Genomic DNA, 24,308 nt, shown 5'->3' with positions numbered 1-24,308 from the left:
GTCACAGGCATAAGTTTTTCTATGTATAGCATTAATTTATTAGCATGAACATAGATCATGACAGTACAATATTTGATGTACACACAAAAGATGTTCAATGTTAATAAATACATTTGTATACGAATCTTCAGTTTCCTCTTATAGGATTTTTATTATACTTTCTATTATTGCAATAAACTTCTGTTAGGAGTTTCTGCTTCTAGCTACGTTTTATAGTTTATGGGATTAATAGGGTATTGTACGAATTTAGAATAATGAAATATATTGCTTGCTGGCTATGAAACCATTGAGCCAATTTTGTTACGAAGGCTTCAAATTGGAAGAAATGAGTTAGAAAAAATTAAACCTGTATCTCAGTTTTAAATGTTACGTGGATATAATAGTTAAATACCTTTGGTCAAATACATTCTATAATACTACAATCAATCGTTAATAAAAAATAGCAAATAGTTAAAAAAAAGTAAGATGTGCCTCAACGAAACTATAGGTCAGCTCACTTAATGGCAAAATTTAATTAGGACAAACCGTCTAACTTATATAATACTACTAAAGAAATCTTAGATACTTAAGATTTTAAGATGTAAACCCCTGTTTGCCTCGTAAATTACCAATATAACGATTATTACTTTTATCTTAAAGTAAATAGCGAAATTACTAACAAATTTTTATTAGAACATTGGCATGAACAAAGACATTTTATGATAACACAATAAAAGACAAAGTTGTATTGCTTGTATTATTGTATCAAATCAAATCATACGATACAAGATTATATATTATTTTGTATTACAATAAAGATTTTCTTTGATGTTTCGTGCTAACGAAATACAAGTGCTGAAAGGCTTTTTCAGAGCTTTTTTTATTTATTTCTTTCTTGTACCGTTTGTGGTCAATCTAGTGTCAAAGTTGTACAAGTGGAATTAAGGCTTTTGACTTAATTGAACTATTGTAGTCTATAATTTTCAGAGACTAGCTTCTGCCCGTGACTTCGTCTGCGTAAAAAGTTATCTCGGAGTAAAAAGTATCTTATGTGATCCAAGGCGTAAACTATCTGTGTATTATCAAAATTTTATCCGAATCCGTTTAGTACCTGACTCGTGAAAAAATTATAAAAACATCCATCATTACAAACTTTATAGTTTTATATTAGTTGGATTTAGTCTATTTGAGAACTATTTATAATGTTATGTAGTAAAAAGTAGTTCTACTAAAAAGGCTGGTTGGGAAAGCACGAATAAACTCTTAATATTGTTTTAAAAGGGGTACTCAACACCTGAACAGAGCCTTCGTCACAGGCCACAACATAGAAAAACCGCATTTGTTAACTTATCTGTAGAATATATTTAAAATAGAATGTAATTTTAATATACTTCAAAGAAATGTGATAATATCTATCAAAACCTTCAAAATTATTCCACGAATAAAGTTACTGTACGTCGAGCATAAAAAATTCCGCCTTAATACGACCCTTCGAAACAATACAAATAATTATTTACAAATCCATTTCCGTTGTTATTAGATTTACATTACTATTTACGTACTTTCTCATCAATGTAATGTAAACACTCCTACACAATTTGTCGGGATACAATATATTGTTGTAACGATAAACTTCGACATATTGATAAAACAATAATAATAATTTAATAAGTAGTTGGACTATTTGTCAAACATATGTTATTAGTTAATAAATTATCCGACTAATATTATAAATGCGAAAGTTTGTGAGTATGTATGTATGTATGGATGTTTGTTACTCTTTCACACAAATTTGGTATGTAGGTAGCTGAAGACCCAGAATAACACATAGACTACTTTTTATCCTGGAGTTCTCGAGGGATCGGGATTTAAACGGGAAAGGTTTCCACATGGATGAAGTCGCCGGCGGCCTCTAGTAGAAAATAATCATGGTTATTTTGTTGCTGTCGGTAAAGTGATAGTGGATTGTTGATTGATGTCTCGGGTTTGATGTCAAACTAAGCTAAGTTTTATTAAATTGTAATATTTTGTAAAATTACAACATTGTTTGCCTAAGAATTTCTTTAAATACATAAAATTATTTTTCGATTGGAATTAAAATTCGTTATAAATTTTCTTTAAATAAAGATCTTATGTCCACCAACCACCTGAAACACCTGAATCACCTGAATTGTTAATTTCCCAAACATTTATTATGGGAATCGAACGCACATCCATTCACGGTTAACTACCTTAATTATTACCTATGTTGTAATTTTTTTATTTTGTAAATTAATTAAACTTACACTATCCTGTACCACTGCTGCGCAAAGGCCTTATCCCGCAACGAAAAAGCGACCATAATAATCTATTAAGCTATTTTAAAATTATTGATAAAGAGAGCAATGCAAGTAAGTATTATCTAGTCTTAAAACCCTACACAGCTACATAAGTACATAATATTATATAACCAGGAAGTTAGGCCGAATCGATCGTCGTGTTCCGGGTTAGAAACGAGCATAGATACTCTCTCTGTTTCGCTCGCACTTTGACTATTTAGGAACTAGAAGAAAGGGACAGAATTATGTTTATTTACTACCTTTTTAGTGCTTGAAGTTAATGTTTTTAGACTGCCATCTAGAAGGGGTAAATAAGTGTATTAAAGTAGGAATGATCAAAGTTTCAAAGCTATCAAAAGACATAATTATACATCTATCATATGCCCAACTATATGTCGAAAGGGTAGGTAGAACTCAGAGTTAGTTAAAATTTTCTAAAATTTTAAATTTGGTCTGACGAAAAGTTCCTAATACGCACTTGACAAGCGCAGTAGAGTCTAATTTTCATTGCTAAAATTCAAATTTTCATGTACAATTTTTATTGCTAAAAGACCAGTTCCCAGCAGTAGGACTGAAAAGGCTTTTTTTATATGTCTCTACCTTACCCTTGTTAGACTAGTCGTGAAATTACAACAAGTTACAGCAAAGATAATCTTTCACTAATGGCATTACCCTCAAATGTTACGTACACCAAAAATTCACTCACACAAAAATTGGTACTAGTAAACACCAAAACGTGCAGATAAAAATCACCCTTATTGTATTGCAATAACACTCTAAATTGATCAACAAAAAAGTAACGTCGCTTAGTACCTTTTTCCTTGAGTAAGTTACTGAGACGTCTTTATTGAATTATGAACTCTATTTTTTAAAAAATAGGGTTTAAATTCCCTTGCTTATTTTTAAGGTAGGGTTGTGCACGAAATCGTCAGTTATACCAGGGTGTTGTTTCAAAAGTCCGCGAAAGATAACCTTTGAGACCTTGACCGGGATTCGAACTTGGGAACTGACGTAAAATTTACAACTGTGATGTAATTGCAGTGATAATGTTGAACTTGACTTTTTTAAAACAGTGAACGGATTAAAGAAAACAGTATAACGTTTATTAAAGCTTGGAATTGAGAAAGATTAATTATTGTGTTAGATAAAAAACATTAGAAAAACATTGAAAAGCCATTTTGAGGAGCCATTTCTTCTTTTATAAAAATCTGATTTGCGCCTCTAGCGGGCGCCGTAAGAACTAGTTTTGTATTACATTTTAAATGTCAAACTCTCGATACTCGATAGTACCGACTGACGAAACTAGCGCTACTAGGCTTTTACGTCTTAATTCATGCAATTTAAAGCCTAAACCATTTTCTAAACTTTCGTTTTAAAACAGTCTATCTATAATAACCTAAAACTTCTGCTCAGTAGTTTTTGAGCTTATTGCAAACAGACAGACATGTCAGCGAATTTATAAAAATTAAACGACTACTTAATCTATCTTGAAGAAAACTTTCAAATTATTATTTATATTTATACAACCATCTAAATATAAACATAAGTTGTTCAATAAAATGAAATAACTCAAATAAATCACATCTTATTAAGATTTATAACTGACGTTTAAATTATCCACTGAACGTTATATTAATTAATAATATTATTATCATTTATCATACAGTTTTATTTGATAAATTGATATCATTTTATTATGTAAGTCAATGTTGAGACAAGATTGAGGATTTGATATGATTCATTAATATTATTTTTTCTTTCTACTTATACATACATACATAATATCACGCCTGTCATAGTGTAGGCAGAGGTGTATGAAATACACCCACGTTTCGCCTTTAATAATGCCAGTCCTATGTAATAATTTGGGGCGATTGAAAAGACTGGCCGTGAGTTTCTTGCTAGCGCTTCTCATAAGGCTCTACCCCCTTTCCCATCTAGTGGTCGATTCAGTAATTGTAACGACTATCATGTGTCAATATTTGACCTAAATGAATAAAGATTTGATTTTGATTTTGAAAAATAGGGGGCTAGCCTAGCCTATTGCCATATACCGGGTAGTGCCGGGTACGTTACTAAACTGCGGGCTACTATGAAAAATATTCTAATATTAATTAGATTCTTATAACAAGTATTCTTTCCACTGATCTAGTCAAAGTTTCATGCAATTTGGCTTTGCAGTTTTAGCTAGTTTATTGAAACTTTTAGGTAAATTTCATCCTATAATATTATTATTGTAAATTTGAATTATAAAAAGCAAGACTCCATATTCATTTTCCCATAAATATACCCAGATCTTGGTTTATTTCCCATAATTTTGCCAAAACAAATTTGGCAACACTCAAAACAAAATACAAACGCACTTAACACGTGGCCAGCGTAGGTGCGAGCGAGACGGAACATAAATAAAGGGTGAGTGACAGAGAGGGAAATATATAACCTTGACCTGCGCAGTTGATGCTCGCAGCGCTACGGAATTTTTCGGAACTACGATTTTAATAACAAAAATGGTGCGGAATTTGTGTAATCCGTTTTCGGATGTTACTGTCTTATCAAATGATATTTTATGAAATTACTACTGTAAAGTTAAGTTTTGGTTCATTATTAACATAGTTGTAATAGTTTACAAGTAAAATTTCAATTTTTTCACGTAATACTAATCTAGAAAACAAAATATAGAGGTAGTTTGTGATTTTTTTTAAAGTTATTTTTATTTAACTTCTAAAAGTAATTAATGAAAAGAAATGGCCTGGTTTCGCTTTAAACGACCAAATTTTAACTGTGTCATTAACCCACTACATATCAGCCTATATACCTACCGTGCCGTAAATCACATGTTTTTACTCAAAATCCAGAAAATGTCTGCAATACATAAAAGCACTTACAATAAGTCCGTAAAATATTGTCGATAACAATGAAAGTATTAAATCATATAGGTAGAAAGTACTGAAATTGATACAATATTATATGAAACAAATTGACAAGAGACACGACGTGATTGACTTAATAAATAGCTTTCAAATACACGTATATTTGTTTCTATTGATGAATTAATAATCTCCGTATTGAGTTTTTTATCCAAAAATTTTGTTTTTATACTTTATACTTGCTTTCCGCCCGCGGTTTTGCCTGCGTGGAATTACACCCTTTCGGAATCGAATACTCCTCTACATTTCCTAAGGAATCTGCACATCAAATTTCAACTTTCTACGCTCAGTAGTTTCAGCTGTGCGTTGTCCATCAGTCAGTCAGTGACGGAAGAGATTTATATATCTATTGATTTTAAGGCTACTATAAAAGTCTAGCCGTTTACTAAAATATTGACTAAATCTATTCCTTGAAATCCCAGGTGACTATCCTTTGCGGCTTTTTCAGGCTAATTTATTTACAATACAACTAAAACACTTATCTCAACAAGAATCTGATAAATTTAATTTTCAAAAACCTTTCCAAAACACAAGTTCTCACAACTAACTTAGCAATTTGTAAAGTGAATCTTAGAAACCTATTTTGAAAATTCTAGACTGAAATTAGGATATCTGTTTCTTTATTTAGATGTTTTAAAGTTAATTTGGGAGTTTGAGGCCTTTTTGGGTCCATTTCTGAAAATTTTGTTGTGACATTTTGACTTATAGTTTAAAGTAAACAATACCAAAAACAAACAAACAAGAGCGAAATCTTTACAGTCGGACTATCCAGTATCGAGAGTTTGACGTTTAAATGAATGAACAAATTAGTTCCTAAGGTACCTGCTAGGGGCGCTCATCAGGTTTTGAGTTGCGTTCATTACAAATCCCGTATGTTTTTTTATATAATATATGTTCTTTTGCGATGCAAGATTATTCTTAAATGGTGTAAAAAGACACAAATTCAAAGATTGTTTCTTACTTCGAAAAATTGAGCGGTATTTCTATGAAATGAAATGTTTTGCTTAACAACATCTAAGGCTATGTAATCTATGTATTATATATAAGTGTATATCCATGTAATGTATCTTTTCTTTGCTCTCAAACGTGGTTTTACTTTCACTCGTATAAATCTTAAATATACCGACTTCCTAATTCATTATTCAGCGTCTGAAGTGTAGTGTTAGGATAAATCCTTGGATTGTTTATTATACTATATACCAGTCTAATCTCTCGTGACAGTTTCGTATATTCTTGTGAAATGTAGTATTTAATGTGTGGTTATATAAAGCTAGCTAGCTTTTTGCTGCGGTTTCCCTTTGTTTTCAGAAGTAACCTTTTATAGGCTGTGAACTAAAAATTCAAAGTAAGTTTAAAAGAGACTATCACAGATATTACACTCTAACAGACATGGAGGTTACAAATGATTGTTATACTTAACAAATATCAAGTAATAAGCCTATCCTTTTATCCCACTTATAAATTTGAAAATATATGAGGAAGTATGCAGGTTTGCTTTATGCAAAATATACTGTTCGCATCTCGGTTAAATTTGACACGCAGATAGTTTTCAATCCGATTGACCCCCAGTTTCTGAGTACATTTAGCGATAGTTTATCTATTCAATAGCGTTTTTTTTGCATGAGTTTTGACGCTATTGAATAGATAAAGTACCGTTAAATGTACCTCAGAAACTGGGGGTAACACCTATAAACTATTCTCCAAAAACTCTATCCACCAGCCCAAAAGGTAGTAAATTCTAAAATCATACTCTTTTACCCTTTTCTCAGTGCCATAGTAACTAAAGTTAAACTAGTTATGTCTAGATATCGACCTAATTCCCTCTAGTTCAAGTAACGGTAACTATCCAATACCTTTGTGATTACGCATTCCGTTTATATTGTTGCTTATAAGAACTAAGTTGAGTCCCTCAGGCTTAAGGATGTTTTAAAGTGAAGACTCTATTTTTAGTACTAAGTAAGTAGGTATGTAGTAAGTAAGTCAGAAGATTGGAAAGCATAAAGATTTTTGTTTTATACATTCATTTTTGCTTCTGAATTAGTAAACGATCAGTATGTTTTGACAGCCATTTGTGCGACGTGCTAGCCCATTGTATAAGACCAGCTTAGAGGTTCACAAATTTTCTGGGTATGACTGCTTTTTAGGGGTAAAATACCCCATAAACCTTGAACTAAGCGCACCTAAGTTTTGAAAAGCATGTGAAATATTAAACAGTTGTTATGACAGAAAACTACCAAAATAAAATATTTTATTAACAATCACTGTAGAGGTATATTTTTGTAAAGTTATACCTAATTAAAATTTCTTGATAACATTTTGATACACATAAAATGATCCCTTATTGAAAAACATCTTCCGTGTGGAAGAACACAACACAATATTCCAGAGTTTCTTAAAACAAACTACTTCAGAAAGGTCTTTGTATCCGTATTTCTAAGATCATCCTTACTCCTGAAGCCCTCTACATAAACTGGTTACAATAATATTTTCTTGATAAACGTTCAAAAGTTATTACAAAGTAATTTAGTTTGTCTGTCACACCCCTTTCCTCGTTATTTTGTTTTACTAAAATGTTTAAGAACTAACTATTTAATTAGTTTATTCAATATTCTTTGAGTCTTTTCGCCTCTTTTCTTTTGAACAGTTTTTGAAAATTACAATTCTTGGAAGTCAATTGTAGATACTTTTTATTTTGTCGTTTTCTAAACCTTTTCTGGTAGTTGACCTTCTATACTTGATGAATGATCCACTAGGGAAGTAGAAAAGGCTCCTTATATCCATTTATTTGATGATGTTTTTACTGTAAGGTGTAGATTTTCAAATATTTCAGACATTTTTTGTTTTTTGTTTAAGTTTAGGGCAGCAGTTTTAAATTAAATATCGTGCTATCTCAGTCCTTCTCACGTGAATTGTAGAGACAGTAGTATTTTTCAGTTCCATTGATTTCGAGCAACGTTTCATTGCTTTTTGTGGTCGTCAAATTCTTTCAGTAGTCTTGCAACGTGTCTCTATACCAGCTGTAATTTTGCTGGTAAGTTGTTATCTTATAATTCTCATTTATGTTCGTGAAGTCACCGGATCATCGTACACAGGTTTGAGTTGCTTATTTATGCTAAAAGCATGTTTAGTTTATTAGAATTAGAATATAAGATGTGATAATGTATTTGACACGTATAAATAATGGTGAAGGAAAACATGCATGCCGCAGAGTTCTTTAAACAGTAGTTGAAGGAAAGCTTAATGCTTAATTTTTTTAAACGGGTTGGGGAATTTGCGACCAATAATAACCCGCACTTGACCAGAGTGGTGGACTCAGGGCCTTACTCCTCTCTCGTTTAGAAGGAAACCCTTGCCCAGCAGTGGGCCAGTTCTTGGTTAAATAGATTGAAAAAGATAGCATGGATCGGAAATTCGGCAGACGAAGCCGCAGGTCAAAACCTTATACATATCTAATAAATAAAGATACATATGTATCTCCGAGTATATCGCTACATAAATAAACGTTATTTATAAAGACAATATACCGTATTTATATGAAACTGTGATAACAATGAGATTTTTTGTTCAAACGAACAAGCCGTAGAAAAATAAAGGTATTATTATATACAAAGGTTCAATGCTTGATAACTAAGCACATATGAATACTGTTTAAATATAATAATAGTAGTTTATACAGGGTGTAAAAGACAGCCTACCGAAAACGAAAAAAAAATGATTCTAGACACGATTCTGGTGCTTATGGCGCTGAAAATTTTCATCGGTTTTTTCTTGATTTTTCCGAATTTTTATGCGTTTTTTTTTAATTTTTTTGGTATTATTTCGTTAATACTACACAATGCAACATGAATATGAAAAAAAATCCGCCATATTACTGTTTTTCACAAAAAACAGCAATGGATTAAAACAACGTATAAATTCGCTATCAGCTGTTCGGCCAACGACACCGCGCCGGCGGCGGCCGGCCGCGACGGTCGACGTCACGCCGCGTACCTACGCGCGCCACACAGACACGATTACACACACAGCCGTCAGCCTCACACTCACTAGTATGCAGCGTTACTTAGTATTTGTTCTATGTTAAAAATGAAAATTACATAATTATCCCGCTCTCCAATAAAAAAAACATTCATAAGATTTAAAATGTGTGATATCTTATTATTACACGTACAAATACATACAGAACGACAAAAATCCTATTGATATTCTTTAGCGCTATAAAAATCTCTAATAAACAATTTAACATGTATTGTATTGTCGCTTTGTTCCATTTGTTCTTGCAAAATTCTATTCGATATTTACACGCTCATTCATACTTCATACAAGCGCGGTGCGACTCGAAAAGTAGATGGCCGTACTGACGCGTGACGCCGCGACCGCGCGTGGATGTTACATAGATGGGATACGGCAAAATGGATGCTAAGCAATTCTCCGGGGATTATGAATTATGATAAGTTAGTTTCTCTGATAAGAATATTAATGGATATTGATTGTTATCATTGTAATGTACCTACATTTTTATGGTTTAATTAAATAAACGTTTCGTGTTTATTTTATTTACTTTAATCTGATTTTATGTTATAAATATCAAAGTATTTTAAACTTACATCAGTAATGTTTGTAATGTTATTTGGTATTTGAATAAAACTACAATGCAACGAGTAACAACTGTGACAAGTAAAAATAGTAATGCCACATCAATATTTTATTGAATCTAATCTCTCGCTGGGATCCTAAGGTACGATTCAGACCAACCGGCTCGCGTCGGGCCGGACCGGGCGGCATTTTACAATGCGGTAAAGAACATTGAAATGTATCAACAGTAAATACAGTTCATATTTGCAAGCAACTTACGCATAGCTATCTCCGTCGGCATCCCGCGACGCGTCGCGACCTGCCGCGACCTGTCGCAGAATGCGTTCGGCTGTCGCGACGGCCGACCGGCCCCGACCGGCTCCGAACGGCGCCGTCGGCATCCAATCGGCTGCCGTCGGGTCCGTTCGTAGCCGGTCAGCTGTGCGTCGTGAAATACGAACGGAGATTACGGTGCAGCAACTAGCGAATCATTGAAGTTGTGTTCTTCAAGCGACAGTTAACATATTAAAATCAAAAATGGATACGAAAGAAAAACTAATTTCTTTAGTCCAGACATATGATTGCATTCCAGCGGACGCTGTCGGCTGCCGCGGCACGCGTGCGGCTACCGCGGCAGCCGTACGCATACCGCAGTAGCGGTACAGCTCCGACGGACGCGTTCGGCTGCCGCGGCACACGTTCGGCTGCCGCGGCACGCGTACGGCTCCGTTCCGATGCGGGCCGACGCTAGCCGGTTGGTCTGAATCGTACCTAACTCGTCGCTCGTCACCAAATCGGCGGCGCGCGGGCGGACGGCGCGGAGGGAGCGGGTGGCGCGGGCGAGGGGCGGCGCAAGTGAGAGGAGAGGCGCCCGCGCCGGCGGCTCTCTTTGATTAATAGTTCGAGCAATTCGCTCGCGGAAGACGGAAGCTCTTCACCCGTGTCGTTCGTTATGTCCTATTCGTCGTGTCGTGTGTGAACTGTTGTTTATTATTACTTGTTATTGTCCCGGTTTTGAGTTGTTAGTGTTTTTATTGTTATTATTTTTGTTGTTATTGTTTTCGAAGTGCAGTTGTGTTCGTAAATAGGAAGAAATGTTGATGTGTTATGTATGGTGAACCACGTGGAAGTGCATGGCGTGATCTGCACCTGTACGTCCGGATCCAAAGGTACTCAAACTCTCGCCATACACCAAGTAATTGCGTGTTGATAGACATTGATAACAATTTGTATTAGCACTTTCTTATTATTGGATACATTTTTCTATTATTGTTTGATTTCACGTAAGCCAAGTAGGTACCTACCTACTAACAATTTTACTATGAGCTATTGTAACATACGGGCCTACTTACGATACCATAAACGATACATAAGATTGTTGTATAATGATAGCGTTGCACACTAGTGAGCGCATAGACGTGGTGGTACGCGTAGGTACGTACCTACGACGCGTCGCGACATGTCGTCGCTCAGCGCGCCGCCGCCGCCAGAAATCTCGTAGGCATGCGCGGAGATACATCGCGTTGTTCACTATACATTGAACGCTCAAAAATGACTAACTCGGGAACCAATCATTTCCGAGAAATATCGTTGGAGTAAATTTCGCGCATACAGTGTCACAAACTTACCAGTAAAGTTTTCGGTTAGCTGTCATTTACACCCTGTATATTGGTATAAAGAAATAAAGATCAAAGGATAATTTTGTAAATAAATCTGGGGGCACGGAAGTGCCCCCGCAAGTCGAGCAAAAAAAAAAGCGGCACGGCCGTAACATCCTTTTCTCGAAGCAATTCGGGCTATTTTTGACCCCCCCATAATTTCGTTGTGGATAAAACAAGAAGCCTGGATTTTCAGCAACTAATCAGTCATTGTATAAACACGGTATATTTAAAATTTCAGTCAATTCGAACCAGTAGTTTAAGAATGACAACTTGTTAAAATTTTGAATTTTGTCACTCACTGATTCACTGACTCACTGACTCACCGATCATCAAAAGTCTAAGGTACTTCTAGCAGACTTAGAAGCTTAAAATTTAGAATACAAATAGGGTTTAGTGTCTTAATCATGGGAAAAATTTAATATTTTCTAATTTCGGTCCAGTTTTCTAAATACACCAACTGCAACAATAACTTTGTAATCCCATATAAATGTATAAGATTACAAGGTTACATTTGCAGTTAATGAATTATTATTACTGTTGAAAATAAAATAAAAATAAATAGGTGTAAATAGGTACCTACTATATGAGGCATAACGGGAGGGGGTATAGGGTGGGTAAGGGTGTTTAGCCCATGAAACTGAACAACATTCCCATAGGAAAATATGTTGAATTATGAAAAAAAAACGTCTTTTCATACAAATTGGACTTATGTTCGCTCTACAAAAAGAAGTGAGATGCCATCAAAAACATTCTGTAAAAAACCTCAAGTCTCGCCGTAAAAAGTTGTGAGATCTATATAATACCAAGTCGATTAATCTATTTAGTCTCTACTTAAAGGACCTTCTGTCTTAAGTTATTACGTATGTTATTATCATGCCAATTTTTAAAAAAATACCTTTAAATCAAATAGATCGACTTGGTCATCGCAAGAAAACACAAATTCGCCATTAACATTTCAGGAGCATTAATTTCTCGTCGTGCTGTGTAGTGTGATACATACTAATAATCAAATCATGCGATGGCCAGGTCGGTCTATTTGTTTTAGAGGTATTTTTTTAAAAATTGGCATGATAATAACATACGTAATAACTTAAGACAGAAGGTCCTTTAAGTAGAGACTAAATAGATTAATCGACTTGGTATTATATAGATCTCACAACTTTTTACGGCGAGACTTGAGGTTTTTTACAGAATGTTTTTGATGGCATCTAATATGTTTGGAGCTACCGGATGTTTGATCGTACCTTTATTTTTATCTATTACTGTCGCACTGCTGGGTGAAGGTTTCCAGTTATGAGTAAGAGTGTAAGCTTTAAGTCCACCACGCTGGACAGCTGTAGTGGGAGTTTGGACTTTGCTACGCTTTAAGAACTGTTTTATAGAACTCTCAGACAAAGTTCCATTATGATGTTTCTCCGACATTGGTAAAATAGATGATAACTTATTATTTTTAATATTCATTTATGAGTCACTGATGTCGAAGCCATGGGGCCCCTCCGCGACCACTTGCGTGAGAAGCTTTCTGCCATAGAACTGTTAATTACGTGTAACAAGTGGGAAATAAGCTGTGTAAACTAATCCTGAGACCACTCGGTTACCATCTTAGACCATGATTTAAATAAACAAAATATCTTAAGACATATCTTCAGACCAATAACCTCATGTGTATCTTTACAGATGTTCCGATAACGTGGTCGTCTCCACCGCGCGCGTCGCTGCCGTGCGCGGTGCCCGACGCTGACAAGATTACAGCGCGCCGCCCGCCCCCGCCCCTTGACGCTGATGCCTGGAAGCGGCCCAGCCCTACCCTCATATGGAAGAAGGGTGGAAAAGAGCTCACCACTAAGTAAGTGGACAACAATCATTTGTAATAAACGATTATGAAAGTAGACTATGGCCGAAAATTTTTTGTCATCTTTTCTCATTGGATCTAAATTCCGAAGTGGAGGTAAATTCACTACCTGTATTTTACCTCGTATTTGAGTTAAGTGTTTCTTCTAAATTATAATAGTGTAAGAGAATTCGACGCAGAGGTTTCAGGTTTGAATCCTGGGGTTTTCTGCCAATAAATTCTCAGCGATTGCTTAAAGTGATGCAGCTAAGGTTGTAGACTTTTCTGGAAGAGCTCGTAAGCGGTCGAGAGACGTAGAAAAGACACCGTCGTTGTTATGTCTCCGTCACTCGCACATCTTACTCACGTTTCTTGTATATATCATTCATGTACACACAATACAACGTTTACCCAGTCTTGTTGAGTCTAAATCGGTTCCAAATCTACATATATATAACTCAAAGTTGACTGACTGACATACCCCCGGTTTCTGAGGTACATTTAGCGGTAGTTTATCGGTTCAATAGCGTTAAAGTCATATAAAAAAAACGCAATTGAATAGATAAACTACCGCCAAATGTACTCAGAAACCGGGTAATAGTGATCTATCAACGCACAGCCCAAATCATTGGACGGATCGGCCTCAAATTTGGCATGGTGGTAGATGTTATGACATAAGCATCCGCTAAGAAAGGATTTTGATCAATTTTACACCCAATGGGATAAAATAGGGGATGAAAGTTTTTATGAAAATTCTGTCCTAAACCACGTGGAAGATGTCGCGGGCAAAAGCCGACATTTGATAAAATATTTTTGATTGTTGTAGGTTAAAAAATGGCGCATTGGATGTATTGCGCAAGAAGGATGGCAGCAGTGAGGGTGTCTACCAGTGTCAGGTCCGCCATCAAACGGGCTTCGTGCTGGGACTCCCTATGCACCTTAAATTTGCACGTAAGTACTTGTTTTAAGGCTCCTGTTTGATGGATCTTCAGTGGAAAAAGGACATAAAATGAATTAATTTATTGTTTAAGATCCCTTTCTACTGATGGCAATGTACATTAGAACATCTATTTTTTCCTTGTTTTTGTTGTATCTTTGATAAAAAACGGTGCAAGGGAAATTAATTTAAGGAGGCGGTTTTGATCTTATTATAACTGTCGTGCGAAGAAAAAGATTTCGATTAAACTACATTCATTAAAATGATGATCATTTTTAATTTTTTATCGCTTCGGTAGTGTAGCGGCAAATACAACAATCTCTAAAGCAAAAGGTTACACTTTTTATTAAAAATAATCTTTGTTTATAAAAAAATGATTCTAAAATAAACTGTTAAAAAATATCAAATCTTAATTATATTTTTCCTGTCACAATTATATGTTTCACTATACATAGAGTCATAGACCTTATAATATTTAAACATGTATATCCAGCATTTCGTAAATACCACACACCTATTACGTAAACAGGGAATTCGGGAACAAATCCCAGTAGTTGTCAACCTTCGGTCGGGTTTCACAGTTCATGAATAATCTGTCAGACTACATTAGACTGATTGTTCAGTCGAAACTAAACAAAACATGTTATACTAAAGTATAATATAGGTGAATACAACATTTTAAGTCAAGTTGGAGTCAGCTTCCAGTCTCATCGGATGCAGCTAATTATCAGTGTTTTACGTGGAGTGACTATCTATCGGAATCCACTATTTAATTACCTGGGTTATAACACGATACCCTTCGGTAAGATTGGTTATCAGACTTTCAAGCTTCTGACTACTGTTAACAACTGTCGAAGATCTTTGAAAATGACAGCCGGAACCCATTATTTAACGTACCTTCCAAAGAATTATTGGGAAAATATAATGTTAATTGATAATTTGTAACTTTTTAAAGTCTCTACTGCATAAGGATAAAACAACTGTTTTCAATAGTATCAGGAAATCGCCTTTCAGATCTTTTAACCATCAATATTAGTTGAAAAGCACTCTAGAACTTTCCATACTTTGTTGTTTTTACACCGTTCCTTTCAAGTATTTGTAGAGCCGTCTTCTATTGCTACAGCCTAGATTACACGCACGTGGAGGTTCCTACTCGTGTGTAAAGTTCGCAGTTCGATTCCCAGGATACGTTTACATATGGATGTCTATCCTTCAAAATACACGTGTCTTTGTAATCGTTATTCTGGAACGTTTAACGTAAAATGGAATATTTTCCTCGTTTGAAGTTAGCTATTGATTGTTTAGTAATAGGTAAGCAGTCGGTGGTAGGGCTAGTCGAGAGATTGGTAACCGCTTAGCAATATAACTGTGGATCATTTTTATGTATCGAAAGGCACTAATACCATAAATTTTCATGAAAATAGTTTTGGTAAAATTATAATAGTTATATATTATTATAATTTTACCAAATATATATATTGTATATATATAGTTATATATATATACAAGCTCTAAAGAAAAGGGTAAATTTCACTACATCGGGATAAGTATGAAATAAAAATATTTATCTATCAGTTATTGAAGTACAATTTTGGTGTAACTAATTATATTGAAATCATATATTATTCTCTAACATTACATAGACAAGCAAGTCAGGAATAAGACGTATCGGCGCAAGTCCCTGTGGGTAAAGAGGCTTAAAATTATACCTAAAAAAACATTTAATTTCGAATTTAATCAAACAAATTCAAACACAAACTGAGGTCCTTTCACCAAATTACCCTAAACCTTCAAACAGGATGTCACTTTGTTTTACCCCAGTTTCACCCACTCTTTACCTCTTTTACCCATATGTCGTTACAAACCGGATCACACCGGTTTCATTATAACCTAATCATTGAAACAAACCGGGTTTGGGTAAAAAGGTGTTAGAAAGTATTTTGCTGTTCAGCCCTTTATATATTGGTTTTGTATTCTGCCTTTTGTTGGACACTGATGACTTTTAATTAGAAAAGTATGCCCGTACGCAAAATTCCGGTTAAAAAACATTGATAGTCATATTCATAGTATTTGTTTAAAGAGGTCCACAGAGACGCACTATTTTTTATTATTACCTCTTAACTCAATAGAACGATCAAGAGTAAAGGCATATGACCATGGGTGTGACTTTTTCTGCGTCTTCTTGAGTACCACAGCTTTCAAGCGCTAAATATCTCATAAACTTTTGTCACCGATCCGGGAATTAACCAAAACAACTCTCTGCAGCCTCTAAGACTATTCTTGATACACCTACATTAAATTAAAGTCAAGATTATATGGCTGAAAAATCAAAATCAAATAATTTATTCATTTAGGTCAAATATTGACACTTATGATAGTCGTTACAATTACTGAATCTTTCACTAGTTCTGAAAGGGGGTAGAGCCTTATGAGAAGAGCTAGCAAGAAAGACAAAATAACAGCCAAAGGAAAAATTACAATCTTTTGTCAAACAAATTTGAATGTCATTTATACTTTTGATGAAGGAACTGGCCTTAAGACTATCGTCGTAAGTCAATCAAGAAGGCATACAATTATTGTTTCTTTCAGTCGTCTTCAAGTGAAGGTCCCACAAAACCTGTATATAAATTACTAAGGAAATAAGCTACGATATACCTAGAATATAACATCTTACAAGCCTACCGTCGTATCAGCGAGTCCCAAGATCTGTGGGCTACGACCGCGGCGGGAACAATCCGTCACTGCTCGAGGCACTCTTGTATAAATTATACCATTTATACCATTTCCTCCCTATTTCAACCCCAGGCGAGCCGGCTATTATGAATTATATACACGTTTTACTAACGGTACTGTCTTTGTCAAATAGTCGACTATACGTAAATATACCTGACAAATTTTATGTACCTACTGTGCACAAGCCTCGCAGAAGCTCGTGGCTTAGTATATAACGGCCGCACGGATCGATCTCTGAGGTTAAACTACGCTGGCCGAGGTCGTTCTGTGGATGGGTGACCATCATATACATATCAAGTACCTCCATGTTTCGGTGTTTTTTTGTGTCAAGAAATATGACTTTTATGCCAAGAAATGTATATGATTACCCAGATTATAGAAGACGAGGAAGATTTTTAGGGCTCAAGGCGACTATAACTATTGGTCTTCCGGATACTAATATAAAATTAATTGTTTTTCATATAAAATATTATAAATGTTGATGTATGTTTGTGTCCTTTCACTTAAAATACCTGAATTGATTTGAATAAAATATAGCAGGTATGGAGATACATTTACGAAGACGGTTATATCTCGGGGAAGACATAACAAGAATAAATCTCAAGCAGTGCCACGGCAAAAAGCTGCTACTATATTCTAACGGATTCTATAATAAAGGAAATATAGTTATTGTTTGGATATTGGCACGTGTTTCCTTCCCAGGTCCTTGACAGTCGCATTTTCAGGTTTTCTTTCAACAAAATAATTTCGCAAAACATTTCTGTCGCCTCAAATTTAATTAATTATTAATGTCCCTATTTACCAAGATTCATGGAATCATCCCAGTTAATTATTTTAGTACATCCTTGTACAGTTGGCGCCTTGAGGTACTGATGTTCGGAAAATTTGATCGAATAGTACCTAGTTTAACATGATCACGCATTATTATCTTGGTTTGCTCTATGTTTTAGCCAAGGTTTGTGGCCAACGATCTGTGGGTTAAGCAACCTTTGATGCAGTCATTCTATAGATGGGTGACCGCATAGTGGTATTTGAGCTGGGCGTCTGGTGCTTCGGAGGGCACGTAAAAAGTCGGTCACGGCTGTTGTCTACTAAGATAACAGTCGTTAAGCCACTTCAAAGGCCTTTCGGGCGGCTTGAACAACTTTGACACTAGGTTGACCACTAACCATACGACAAGCAAAACAAAACAAATAGGTTCAAGAACCTAAAAAACAGTACTATCTCACTACTGGGCAATGGACTTCTGTCGAAAAGAAAGAGGACTTATTCCTCAGAGTCAACACGCTGGACATTCTGGCTATGCATTCTTTCAAGAAGTCTTTAAAGAACTTTTGTAATGTTCAATCTTCTTTCCTGAAAGGCTATTATATTCGTAGTTTTAACAACAAATAATAATATATTAGTAGTACTGTACACATTGATCCATGTTTTTCTCGAAGATGTAAAAAATCGGAATGAAACCATCGATGTCAAATATATTAACAGTGATATATCACTAATTTTATCTCCAATTATATTTTCAGTTCTAAACGACAAGTTTAGTCTAGTATTAATATTGCCGACTGTACTTATTAATAAATTCAACACGGTAAATAAAATAACTTGAATGTCGGCTCGAGTCAATCACGAGCGCGCCTTTGATCAAACTTACATTTAATTTTAATTTGTCAGTGAGGAAATATACGGGGTGGAATAACAGCCAGTCCTGTAGCGGGAATTCCTATACTTATCCCATAAAATTCAATAATAAAATTAAAATTAAAATACATACATAATAAAAATAAAATAAAATAAATATTATTGGACAACTCACACACGGTCATTTGATTCCAAACTAAGCAGAGCTTGTACTATGGTAACCAAATAACTGATAAACATACGTATATACTTTTAAATACATACTTATATAGCTACATTAACATCCAGGCTCAGAACAAATACTCGTGCTCATCACACAAAGATTTGTCCCGGGTGGGATTCGAACCCACCACACGCGGCGCTACGGTTGTTGCGGCGAGGTGACCGCTTAAACCACTGCGCCAAACGTGCAGTTAATGCCACGCCTTTTTCCTATAGGGGTAGGCAGAGACAAAATAACGCTACTTGGTATGAACCTGTCAAACTTTCCTTGCCTCATTAACATCCATACGTCTTGTTTGATAACTAGCGATCCTTTAACTGCCAGTTACGCAAAAAATTAAAAGTAAAATGACTTGAAAAAAAATAGTTCTTGCGTAATACGCTAGGGGCGATCAGAAAAGGCTTGAAACCTAAAGCACTTACTATAAGACCTTTAATAGACTCAAAATGTGCCTTAATATTATCTCAATCAAAGTCAATTATGACAAATTCCTGTGTACATTAATAAAATTCATACAATAAAACAATTTCATAAGTAATCTGTACATCTAAATAAGTAGGAAAGTCTGCCATATTGAGCCCGGTCTAGTCAATAATTTATAAGTGTTTCTCAGTATTTCGACGTTATTTAGCTTCTAGGAAGCTCGTAATGGGAATACAGACGTTTTGATTGAACTCACAGATATACTACATATTTATAACTTGTTCAATTAAACGACACGAAAGTGTAGTACTTGTGAAGTTATTTCAGATTTTATCAATTGGCCTATTTTAAAAGGGCATATTTTATGTTTTATAGACATTAGACATGTGCCCTTTTAATGTATCTGCTACCAGCTCCTCTTTTGGTGGTTGTAAAGTGTAGTATCCAACATACTGGCTAATTATAAGTTTTTATGCAAATTGGATTTCTATATTTTTAATTAAAGTAAGGCTCTATAATCTAAATAATATAATATAATGTAAAGTGGTTACACTGAGGTCTTCAGTTTAGTTCTTGGGTCAGTCAATGTGTTATTTTGATAGTAATATTTGTAATTATATTTTTGTAAATTTTATCTTAATTAAAACTCAATATCGCAGTTTAGTAACATGCCTGGAAACTACTATGGAGCGAAACAAGCTTTGTAAATGGCAAATCGTTAAGTATTTATATACATACATACAAAATTACAAATACACTTTAACCTTCGAGTACTTTAGGCGTGATATTAAAAAACAACCTTTTAATAATTCCAGAAAAATAAAATCTTTCCTAATTTACCCCTCTCTCAATAATTTCCTTTCAACAAAAGAATACCTAACACAGCGTTTTCCGACCGCGCCCGCATAAAACCAACCCCCGTATGTTTACAAGAGTTAATTGTCAAAAACTTGCGGCAACACCTTTGAATTTGAGTTGAGGATTGAGTTCCGCACCAATAAGTATCCTCTTTGAATCAGTTTTGCTTGATCAAACCGTTTTATTGACAACTACGTTTTACAAACGGTTTGTGGGTAGGTATTTGGATTTGCAGAGTTCCCGTACTTGGGTAAAAGTTAAAACTTTTTATACTCCAGGAGAAGCAAGTACCTAGCAGTGGGACGACATTAAGATTAAGTATTAGCTGACCCACGCGGCTCCACAACCATACCAAGTTTCTTCTTTTTTACTATAGACCGATTTAAAAAATAGTTATATCTAGAATAATGTAGCTGTATCATCATCAAGGATCTTTACTAAGTTGGACTATAAGAGCTATTTTTAAAAAAAATAATGGTGGGGGATTTATCCTTTCACGCCGCTTTAGTACCCTCTACATTTCAAGTATCAAAATGGTGGTATGGTTTGACAAACTGAAATAGGTTCTTGAAATTGTGCTTTTGAGCTGATATCGGTAGCGCGATTCTCTACTTACGAAAATTGACATTCGAACATTGGCTAACTGTTGAGAAAATTTGTATGAAAATCTGATCAGCACCTCTAGTGGGGATAGCACGAACTATTTTTACAGTACATTTAAATGTCAAACTCTCGATACTCTATAGTCCTGACTGTAGAGAATCGCGCTACGGTCTATCATATTTGGAAAACGCAGCCATTTCTATGAATTTTTTTGACAAATATGTTGCCTAAAATGTGACATTTAATGATATAATATGATGTTTATTATGTAGGTCATTCACCCCGGAATTATGTCAAAACATATAAGCGTATCAAAACAACATATGTTTACGAAAATAAATATATTTTTACATAAACTTATCTACGGGTTATCAATTATTTAATTTTTAAATAAGTACTTTGTTTTTTACAAGTAACACTTAAAAGTGCAATGTAATTTAGACTCTATATAGCCTACCTAGGAACTACATTTATTTGGTACTTCGTTCTTTAATTAATTAGGTATTATTCGATTGACTTTTTGCACTCGTTTTATTCTGCCTAGTTTTGTTTTTGACGACATTTGAAATTCGTAAATAATAACATTGTTTTAGTGCCTACGGAGTTCAATTCACATTAAAAAATAATCTTTAGCTGCTAGCTATGCCTTAATAAAATCCTACTAATATTATAAATGCGAAAGTTTGTTGTGTTTGTTACTCTTTCACGCAAATACTACTGAATCGATTGCGATGAAATTTGGTATATAGGTAGTTGAAGACCCAGAATAGGGATTTACACGGGAAGGTTCTCCACGTGGACAAAGTCGCGAGCGGCCTCTAGTTTGACGTAAATGAGACTCAAATATCTTCGTGTACCTTCTATAGTAAAAGCAAGTCATCCCCTTAACCAAAACATGGCGATATAAAATAACAATTATTTGTTACTTGTGAGAAATCAAACTCTCAACCTAAAGAATCTCTGTTCTTCTTTGTATCGACCATGAAAGCTTATCATTTTAATATCAACGTACTCAATACTAACAGATTAGGTATAATTAACTTCTGTAGCTCAATTCTCTACCACTATCGACAACCGACAACCCACTAGCTATCGAGAAATTTTGTATGAAAACTTGATTAAGAGGCGCCCGTAGCCAGTTGCGCTCACCGGTCGGTAATCAATCTGTGGGTTAAGCAAACCTTGGCGCGGTCATTCCATAGATGGGTGACCGCATAGCGGTATTTGAACTGGGCGTCTCAGTGCTTCGAAGGGCATGTAAAAAGTCGGTCCCGGTTGTTGTCGATGAAGACAACAGTCGTAAAGCCACGTCAAAGGCCTTTCGGGCGGCTTGAACAACTTTGACACTAGATTGTCCATACGATTAGTTGTAGTACATTTTCAATGTCAAACTCTCGATACCCTAAAGTACAGACTGTAGAAAATAGCGCTACTGCTCTAAACTGTTTCCTGGAAGCTGTGATTAAATCGAAAACGATTAACTGTTAAGCAAAGTTCAAGTCTTATGTACATAGCAAACAAAACTTGATCTCATTTTAATATCTCTATAATAACAGCTTTAGTTGGCAAGAGCCTAAACACACAATAAGTATAACATAATGTATAATCTATCGACATGGCCGGAACGAACTGAAATAATATTTCTCTTATGAATTATTCAAAGCTGTTAAAGGAAATATAAGTTTTGTACGTATTCCGATGGGACGCTAAATAAAATGAAATAAGCTTTATTGGCCTTACTTGTGCGGTTTTGAGGCACTTGTTTTTCAGAGGCGAACGTCCGGTCACTGAAAAAATTGTATTTTTAGTTAGCGTTTACCTTTACTTTTGAAATATTAATAAGTTTAAAGACTGAAACTGTTAAAGAGCCCTTTTACTGTTTCAAATCAAAAACTCATGATAAACTTATCCACTACAAATATATGTAGCTCTTTTTGAAAAATAACTCAATTAATGTTTCAATTGTCGAAAGAAACTTTTTCAAATTCAGAATTTTGTTAACTACTTTTGTACATCGCATTATACATTAGTATGCTTAAATTTCAATTGAATAATATCTTTATAACATAATTTTAAAAAAGCATCCACTCGCCATCGTGCGAATACCTATAGTAACTATAATCATTTATTTACCGGAAAAATGTAAAGCAAAACATTTTTTTCTCCATTGCGCATCGTTTAGGGAATAAATCGCGGTCCCTTCCTGACTACGCGGCAATGGTTGGGATATATTACGATCTTGACGCTGATATGTTATCAGCACTTTCTATGTTTTTAGGTGAAAAACAAGTATAGTCGTCAATCACGGGAAAGATTCTGAAAAACTGCCTTTTTTGTTTCTTTTGATGAGCATTTGAAAAGTTCAAATATACTTTCAAGAGGACAACGGTATACACACATAGTACCTCGCCTATTATATCCGAAGGTATAGGCAGAGACGTATGAAATACACCTACGTTTCGTAAAAAATTTAGCCACTTGTAAGTAGGGGGGAGGCGAGCCTATTGCCACACATCGGGCCCGCTACCACGTTAGGGACTACTATTGAGTAATACTCGAATATAAATCAGAAGACACAAATTTTAATAAAACTTTGTCCAATGCGGGAATAGAACCCAAAACCACACAATCAGTCGGTAGCACTACCGACCACGCCACAGAGATAGTTAAATTATTATCAGTATTCAATTATATTTTCTTAACAACCAAAATCTGTAATAAGCAATAACATTATCCTATAACGGCAAATAGGCACTAAATAAGAAGCCCAAATAAAATCGACTACCATCCAGGTAAACCATAGAGAAGTAATAACGATTATTCAGCATAGAATCACCCGATATCGGAAGCTTTTGTACCAATAAACGTGAATAACACTCCCTAATAACAATACCTTGGTGTAATGTGGCCTGAAGCTGTAAGACTTGCTTCACACATATTCGGTTCGGCACGTTCTGTTCGGCAATATTTGTCGAACAACAAAACCGACTCGACTCACTTGTTCGGCTTGTGCCGATTGGGTTCATCTACACATTCGGTTTTGCCGCCCGGTTAAGCCGATTAATGCCGAACCGAATACATGCGTAGCAAGTAAAAGCTTGCTATTCACACATTCGGATCAGCACATTCGGTTCGGCATTATTTATTAAACAACAAAACCGACTCGAAGCAATTATTGCTTTTGAGCTTGTGCCAATTGCGTAGCTTCTTCGAGTCCGATCGTCACAATTCGGTTTAAACATTCAGGCGTGGCCGAGCAGCATTTTTCCCGAACATTTATCTACATATATTCGATTTTACCGCCCGGCTAGGCGGATTGATGCCGAACCGTATATGTGTGTAGCAAGCCTAACGTCAAATGATGTCGCTTATTCAGAATATAAGGGATATGATACCTTTGATATCATAATACCTTTAGAGAAATTGGTAAAGATTTAAGAGCTTCATTTTTGCATATAAAAGATAGAGAATACCACAGATTTTATCACTACTTTCTCTATTCACGAGGTCTCGGTTCCCGTCTCGGGCTATTCACTTGTGACCGTGTCCAGTTTGATAGTTGCGAAAATTAAATATTATGAGGATTTGAAGACGTGTCTTAT

The 24,308-nt window shown here is 35.1% G+C and overlaps 1 protein-coding gene across 1 annotated transcript in view; it reads left to right on the top strand.

Moving 5' to 3' along the window:
* LOC142976823 (protogenin A-like) overlaps nucleotides 1-24,308 on the top strand; it is a 131,694-nt gene that overhangs the window by 92,538 nt on the left and 14,848 nt on the right. The window contains exons 2-3 of the mRNA XM_076120393.1: nucleotides 13,135-13,303; nucleotides 14,115-14,239. Of these exons, the coding sequence (XP_075976508.1) occupies nucleotides 13,135-13,303; nucleotides 14,115-14,239 (294 nt within the window). The remainder of the gene's footprint in view (nucleotides 1-13,134; nucleotides 13,304-14,114; nucleotides 14,240-24,308) is intronic.

This window comes from Anticarsia gemmatalis, chromosome 11 (assembly GCF_050436995.1).
Source record: "Anticarsia gemmatalis isolate Benzon Research Colony breed Stoneville strain chromosome 11, ilAntGemm2 primary, whole genome shotgun sequence".
Lineage (NCBI taxonomy): Eukaryota > Metazoa > Arthropoda > Insecta > Lepidoptera > Erebidae > Anticarsia > Anticarsia gemmatalis.
Note: the sequence above shows the minus strand (reverse complement) of the source record. Positions and strands in the feature narration are given on the sequence as shown.